The 8,417-nt window shown below is 43.1% G+C and overlaps 1 protein-coding gene across 1 annotated transcript; it reads left to right on the forward strand.

Annotated features, from left to right (window-relative positions):
- Positions 1 to 258: 258 nt before the first annotated feature.
- LOC143331928 (semaphorin-4E-like) lies at positions 259 to 4,691 on the forward strand. The gene is made up of 14 exons (XM_076749092.1): positions 259 to 355; positions 584 to 729; positions 1,256 to 1,318; positions 1,419 to 1,514; positions 2,088 to 2,187; positions 2,324 to 2,434; positions 2,515 to 2,663; positions 2,763 to 2,938; positions 3,086 to 3,236; positions 3,370 to 3,592; positions 3,671 to 3,786; positions 3,894 to 4,060; positions 4,143 to 4,192; positions 4,315 to 4,691. The coding sequence occupies exons 1-14, from the start codon at positions 259 to 261 to the stop codon at positions 4,689 to 4,691; spliced, it is 2,022 nt and encodes a 673-aa protein (XP_076605207.1).
- Positions 4,692 to 8,417: the final 3,726 nt, after the last annotated feature.

Here is an 8,417-nt window from a genome sequence, read left to right on the forward strand (position 1 = left end):
TACCGTGAGTGACAGGGAACAAGACAAATATTGACTGCTTTACAACAAATCACTTGTTTTTTTCTCAGGACACGGCATCACCAACAGGTAAGAAAGAAAAGACAAAAACATGAGAGACGATAAGCTGCAGACACTCAGCCACCGTTAGGAGAAATCCTTGAACAATATGCACGATGATGATCCAATTTCTGTCAGCAGGGTTTACAAATGGGAGCTGAATTTGCTCTAAACTGGTGTTTTCCTCCCGTCTTAGAGCACATGAGGAGATCCCCTGTGGTGCTCTTTTATTTCCTCCTCATCATGAGCAGAGGCCTTGCAGCAAGCAACAAACCCCGCAGGACTGTGTCTTTCCCTGGTGAGCCATCCAGTGCAGACTCCACATGGCACACTGAAGGAAGCATCACACCTTAAATGAGACAGTATCATTATATACTGCACACTGCACATCAACTGCAGATTGTGCACAGCACTAAATGTAACACCAGACAGTCGCTCAAAGCACACATTAATCCACACAGAGCCTTTACCATTGGAATAACAATGAATTTGAAAAGTAACCTCCAGCGCTTTGCTCCTGGTTCAGACATGAACTTGAAACAGTTCAAAGAGTCCGGCTTTGGCGGTTTGAGCTCTCTGATGATAAGACATGACATCGGCCAGCTTGTCGTCGGCGCCAGAGGGAAAGTGCTCACCCTCGCCTTGGATGACATCGCAAAAAAGACCAGTGAGGTAAGACTGACTGGGCTGCTGTACCCAACACACTGGCTGTCTCTGAAGCCAAATCACAACCTCTGAATGCGCAGGAGTTAGTTTTTCACATGCTGGAAAACAACAAAAAGCATCATCGGTTCCTTCGTGTGAGAGCAATGACTCACAAACAAGCTATGCTTTCTTAAGTGGCATATTAGAATAAATGAGCCAGAGTGGTTCCTCAAATGTAAGTCAAGTTGACTCAAATAGCACCTTCCAAGAGCAAGCCGAACAAAGGGCCCTGTGAATAAAGCATGAAAGAAGTAAAGAACAGAGCATTGCAGACAGAACAAAGAAAGGTATTCCAGTAAACAACCTGTTGAAATACAAAGGTTTAAAGAAGTCATTGAAAGTAGCATCACAGGCAGTTATTTTTTTTTGTATCAATAGCTGTAAGAGCTAGTAGATTATTATCTGTCAGAACCATTTTATAACCACTTTATGTTTCCACTGACACTATAAACACAAGAGCTTTTTGATCATTGCTAATTCTCTTTTCTTCCAGGCCAAATGGACGGTCAGCTCAGCAGACAAAGCCCTGTGTCAAATGAAGGGCAAGGACACTCAGGTACGGTGAGAAGTGAATCATTAGTGAATCTCATCAGCTGTTAGTGCAGTTTGTACCATCCAACACAGTGTACAGTGTCAAGTTTCATTCATTTGAACAGGAATGTGATAATTTCATCCGGACTCTACACACAACAGAGGACGGTAAAATGCTGGTGTGTGGGACAAATGCCTTCAGCCCTGCCTGTGATTATATGGTAAGTAACTCAAACACTGTACCTCTGAAGACACCTGCTGTGTCCTGTGCTGTATGTGTTTAAATAAGTTGTCATAGTGAAATACAGGGTGTCTATCAGCTTCCATTTGATGTAAATGTTAACACGTTTCATTGAACAGCTGCACAGGTACAGTGTGTGCTACATTGTTGGACAGAATAATGTTTTTTATAATTCTCATGCTTGTCTGGTAAATATGTAGCTCAAGACAACAGGTGGTTAGCTTAGCGTAGCTTAGCACAATGGCTGGAAGCAGATTTTACACTTTGGTCTGTATGGATTAAACAAGCAAGAAATTTGTTGTTAGTGAGCTTTAGAGGTGCTGGTGGGCTGATTTTGTCATTCTAGGACAGAGCCGGGCTAGCTGTCTCTGTTTGCACTCTTTGTGCTAAGCTAAGCTCACCATCTGCTGCTCTAGTGCCATATTTCTTATACAGACATGAGAGTGGTCCTGATTTTCTTATCTAATTTGTGGCAAAAAAAAGTGTATTTCCCAAAATGTTTAGATTTAAAAATGGGACTGATAGACATAAACATGAATGTCTCCTTCAACAGACTTTCAGAAATGGAAAGGCCTCTCTGGAAGGAAAGAAGCAGGTGGGTAGGGGGAAAGTTCCTTTTGACCCCTACCAACGCTTTGCTTCCCTCATGGATGGTGGGTACCAAACTGCTTACAGGTTTTTGGCTATTCATGGCTACTCTCCTCAGCTAAATATCTGGCTGTAAAAAGTAAAGTCTGGCTTGTAGTTTTCACAACAAAAATGACACACAGTTTCCCTTTCCCTTGGCAGGAAACACTTTGTACTCGGCCGTTTCCTCTAACTTTCTGGGCACAGAGCTGATGTTTCAGAGACACGGCTTGAACCCTCTCAAGGCTGAAATGAAACGCTCCTGGTTCAACGGTAAGCTGCTCTCAGATATGTAAGGTGCAGTGAACTGTTTCATGACTCATGAAACTGTCTTCTGAACTGTTTGGTTTCAGAGCCGACCATCATTTCCATGAGCCTCGTTGAAGCAAGCAGAAACAGTGAGGATGGCGAAGACGACCACATCTTCTTGTTCTTCGCTGAGAATGCTGTAGAGGAACGTCATGACAGCATCCAGGTGTCAAGGATCGCCCGTGTGTGTAAGGTCTGTCTCTAAGATCATCTAATACATAAGCCTATCATCCTCTAGCTGTACTGTAAGTGTAAGCTAAGCTAATGTTACTCAATATGTGTGCTGTGTTAGAGTGATTTGGGAGGCAAAAGGACCCTGCAGAAAAAGTGGACTTCTTTCTTGAAGGCCCGTTTGGACTGTCCACTGGGTGCTGCTGCCTCACCATCCCTGATTCAGGATGTTTTCCTTCTCAGAGACCAAAATAACTGGAAGCGTAGCATCTTCTACGCCACATTCACCACCGACTTGTAAGTTGCCTTTCTCCACAGTAAGTGCCTCATTGCTTTGGGATGTATGTACTGTAGCTGATGAGTATGAGAACATAAGGTGTAAAGAAGTTATCGCTTGAGTAGCAATAGAAAATAACAGGAAATGTTCTGTATCGTCTGTCACAGGGAGTCCTCAGATGTCTGCAGCCAGTCTGCTGTCTGTGCATATCAGCTTTCAGACATCAGCCAGGTGTTCAGTGGGAGGTTTTTGACTGAGAGGGATACTCGGAGCTGGGAACCATACACAGGAGAGGAGCCATTCCCTCACCCTGGTTCGGCAAGTATCAAGCAAGAACAATTTAAAGAACGCATTATTATAAGGAGTCATTCTGTTTATTAAAAGAAGCATTTAGATGACAGTTACCCATCACTCACGTCTGATGTAATCTGCTATGCTCTTGTTCTCACAGTGCATTAACGATGAACTGCGGGCCAAAGGTGTGATGACCTCTCTTGACTTCTCAGACAAAAATCTGCTGTTCGTAAAGAACCACCCGCTGATGGAGGGGGCGGTCACACCGATGACTGGTAAGCCTCTACTGGTCCGCGCGGGGATTCGATTTTCCAAAATTGTCGTCGACCACGTCACATCACTGGATGGACGAAGTCATCAGGTTATGCTAATTGGCACAGGTATGCGACCAGACATGCATCGATACCAATTACACAAGTCACGCATGAAGTGTGTTGACAGATGAAGGTCCCCCTCAGACTTGGGCTGGCTGCAGAAGGCAGTGATGTTCGATGGCGAGGATGGCCGCATCATCGAGGAGCTGCAGCTGTTTCAAACTCCTCAGCCTGTCAGCTTTCTCCAGCTTTCTCCAACAGTAAGACTAAAGTCACAACCAATATGGTCAAATATCCCAATCCTCTCACTTGAGTTTTATGTCCTACTTGATGCCGAGCTCTAAACTGTTGTAAACTGTTTCTGTAGGGCCAGCTGTACAGTGGCACCAATAACGTTGTTGTTCAAGTTAATGTCAGGGAGTGCAGCTGCTACACATCATGTGATGACTGCCTCCTTGCCAGAGACCCGTACTGTGGCTGGGACAAGATCAGAGGCCAATGTGTATCTGTTGCTGGTGCAGTACTGGGGTCCATGTAAGCCATTGTTCAGTACCATGTTTCTAATGAGTAATTGTGTGTTATGAGCTTCATGTTGAAAGAGGTATTTCTCTTGCAGGATTCAGAGTTTGACTGATGGAGACATCAGCATGTGCCCGATCTTCAAGTGTAAGTTAAACATTCACATATCCTAGTAGTCATTACCACGATTCATGTGACTTGCCTCCTGACATAACATAGAATATTTGTCTATATTGAATTATATATATATATTTTGATTTCCTCCCCAGCGAAAGAGAAGCCTGCCATCGTCCATCTCACCATCAAGATGGCTCAGTTCCTCCCATGTTCCCCTGAGACAAACCTCCCAATCAGATGGCGCCTCTGGGACAGCATCCTCCTTCCTGGTCCCCAACACACCATACTCAGTCAGGGTCTCATCATCAGACCTTCCTACTCTGATTCTGGCCTTTACACCTGTGAGACAGTGGAAATAGTGAAGACTAAAGTGCACCGGAAGACTGTGGTCCAGTATCTTGTACAGGTTGAGGATGCTAACACAGCTGCCAGGAACCTGAGGGTGGCTGTGATCACCTTGGCTGCTTTTGCTGGCTTGCTGATATGCTCCCTCGTGATCACACACCTAAAGGCAAAATATAAAAAGTGAGATTTATATCTAAGGCGAGTGATCATTAAGACTGCAGACTTGGAGGAACACATTATACCAGATTATAGTGATGAATATTCAGGATTAGAGTCTTAGATCTGACCTATCTTTTCTGTATTACTAACCAACCTTACTGGTCACATATGCATCTTGGTCCTTTTCATGATTCATTTTGACTTGTAAGAGTAGAAAAATGCAGAGCTAATAAAACCAACAATGATGATAACAATGACTCTGTTCCATTGTCTCAGCAGGCCACAATCTCCACAAACAGATTTCTGCATAATGAATGCAGAATCTGCCAGTGAGTGGTCACTTTCAGCACATGTGCAGAGTAAAGCAGTAGCAGAGGTCAAAAATCCACGATATTAATATAAATGGACGAGAATCATGAGTCACAAACTATGGCAGCAAAGAGTGTGTCTAAGCTGTGTTCAGCACTTTGTGTATTTGCCACACAGTTGATGATGACAGGGATCAAGAAAGACACAGCGATGCATGTCCTGACTCAGGAGGTGAAGTAATGGAAGAGGCAACTGGAATAGCCAATGAACACCGAGATGAAAATAGATTCGACCTATGCAGTGTATTAACAGATTGGGCAGTGACCAATAATCAGAACCAATAATCCAAACATGGACATGATGACCTGACCACGGACTCACGGACACCTCTCCACTCTAGAAGGAGTTTAATACCAGCCAAGAAGTGACGGAGAATACACTTATTATGGACTAGAAACTAGCATGTGGTCATGAGGTCAGGCAGGAAAAAGGGCTCAAATTCACTCTACTGTTAAATGCAAATGTTAAACTTAGCATGTGGAGTAACATAAAGCCAGTGTTTAAAGTGGGGCAGTTGCAGCCGTAGAGGATTCCACCCTGATTTCCAGCGTTTGCCTGCACCTACATGACATAAACAAAATAAATATTTTCCCCACACACCAACAACTACTGAAACGACTCTAACCGACTGTCAAACACACCTGCTGTCCCTCCCTCAGGGGATGCCGTCTCTCTTGCTCCCCATATGGAAACCACCTGCCCGGCTTCCCCGCTCTGAAAGTCTTTCAGCTGAGTCTCTTGACACCTCTGCTGTCTCTTCTGTAATGTTAAAAGTTCACTGTTACTCCAGTTTATTTCTTAACAAAAGCCTATAAATAATCTGTTTGACCACTGACCAGCTGGACATGTCAGCCAACGGAAATGAGGAGACTGACAGGTGAGATTTTTAGATAATGTTAATGTTACCTAACGTGACCTGCAGTGGGTGCTGTAATGTTACTCACCTCAAACAATGATGTGCCCTCAAAACACCTTTGTGTCTCAAATGCAGCACACAAAGCAATTAATTAACTGTTTAATTAAACAGTCTGGGAAACACTGCAGGTATGTAGGATTTCAGGACATATTAAACGCAGGTCAGGAACATAATTAGGGACAATCGGTAACAGGTGGGGAGGCAAACAAGAGGCCAGAAGGGCTAATGAAACAGACTGCAGCAGGTGTGTGGAGCATGAGAGACACACCTGCTGGACAGGTGAAGAATACCAGCCATAGCAAAACATGTAACTCATCCTCACACAAAGACAGAGGTGAACACAATTTCATTTCTTTAAAACCATGTGAAAAAAGGTGAAAAATGATCATATATATTCGCTATGACAGCGTGCTGTAGCATTGTATTAGCTGGACCGTGAATCACTGCATTGAACTGTAAATGATAAATGGGAACTACAGCACATGTCCAGCCAGGATCGAGGGCAACATCGCCTTCAGCTTGAAATGAGAATATGCTCAAGGACTAGAGCTACAGTGAGGTCTGTCTTACTGTCTGCTGTTGCTTCCTTCTTATTCCTCCATGCTGGTGTCAGCTGTGACTGAGGGCATTATGTTGTCAGGTTGTCCATCCGTCTGTCTATCCCTTCACTTGACATCTGTCATTTTGCCCCTATTTGCATTTGAATTTCTTCAGAAACATCCAGTTAGACTCAAGGATGACCTGATTAAAATTTGGTTGTCAAAGGTCAAAGGTCATGTGACCCTTTTTTTTTTTTTTTTTTGCTGCTATACTTCAATTATGACAAACTTCACACCAATGTCTCATAGGATAAAATGATGAAGCGATGACATTTTATATTCAAAAGGTCAAAGGTGACACTGTGACATCATTATGATCTGCAAAAACATTTTTCTGGCCATTATTCAACACCAGAACTCAGGAACAGAAGGTGAGACTGTGACCATAGTTCTCATTTGGTCAGATACTGAACTGGTGACACTAATCTTGGGTGTCCACCTTGAAACTGTGCTGATTGTATCGATCTCCTGTGCTGCCAGGTTGAAGATGTGTGTGAAGCATCCACGTTTTATAATTAGTAGCTTCTTTGCAGCAACATCCATATTTGAAGCCGTGTCTGCTGTCATGGCTGCACCTTTGTGTTCTATCAGAATCAGCTTTATTGGCCAAGCATGTGAACACATACAGGGAATCTGATGCTGTTTTTTTTGTTTCTCTCAATCAACTTACGCACTAATAGGCTCATTAGTTGTGATGAAAGTTTTCTGTCCTCTGTAAAAATAGTCTGTAAGTGAAGACAGCATGTTTCTCACTGGAATCATACGTTCAATATAGTGATATCTTCCATTTCACCATTCCATTTCGTTGTCTTCCTCTCTCGCTGCCTTTAAGGCAGAGGTGTGACTGGAATAACTGCTCGTTCCTTTGGGAGCATTTTGTGGAAAATCAGCTTGCACGTCAAAGTTACAGAGGGGACAGTACGTGATAACAGATGAAAAGGAAAGACAAGAAATTATTGATCATTAGAAATCATATCAAAAATACACACAGTTCATTGGCACATGCTGGACATGCACGTCACATCTTACCTCAGCCGTGTATGTACTAACTAGTTTGATCCAGTGCTGTGCTAAAGAGGCTGTTATGTTGGTGTGTTGGCCCAGAGGCTGGGGAGCAGGATTCAATCAATAAAGACTTTGAAGGCAGACACCTACACCGAAATATTAAGAGCAAACCTGTTGGAAGCAGCTTCTTTTTATATGTATTCATAGGCTATCACAAAAGAGTAAAGGCTTCTTATCGGCAGCCAGTGTAGCATTGATTAGATATCATGTATAGCCATCTGTCAGGAGTGAAAGCAGATGAGAGGGATGGGGGAAATCACACTAAGTGACCTTTCAGGTTACACAGTCAACAACCTGTAGACCACAATCTAACAATAACATCCCTCAGTTTGATTCAATATATTTGACACAGTAAAGCAGTAAGAAGGAATACTGCTTCGTTTAGAGTTATTGGTGATATGTGAATATATTCAGTCATCTCTCATCTCTCACATGCTGCCACAAGATGGCAGTCATGTATAACTAATCATTGACAACCAAAGACAAGCTGTAATGAGGCCGTGGCCATGAGTGTGGACAGGATTCGAAATCAGCTCAATAATTGTAGCAGAGGTCATCTCAGTTGAGACTATTGGACTTGTGACTGAATCATATCAAACACCCGACAACATGTTTATTTATGAGTTTATCGTAATGAAACTCTACAACAAGCTATGAATGGATTATTTGTCTTTGTTTTTTTCGAAGCCGCCCCGTGACTAGAGGCCTTTTTCAGAGCAGACATTTTGTTGTAGCAGGAAAAGCACCAGTGTAATTACATTAGCAATATGTCCGTGCTATTCAAATGTCCCTGTAAGCCAAG

Source organism: Chaetodon auriga, chromosome 14 (assembly GCF_051107435.1).
Source record: "Chaetodon auriga isolate fChaAug3 chromosome 14, fChaAug3.hap1, whole genome shotgun sequence".
Lineage (NCBI taxonomy): Eukaryota > Metazoa > Chordata > Actinopteri > Chaetodontiformes > Chaetodontidae > Chaetodon > Chaetodon auriga.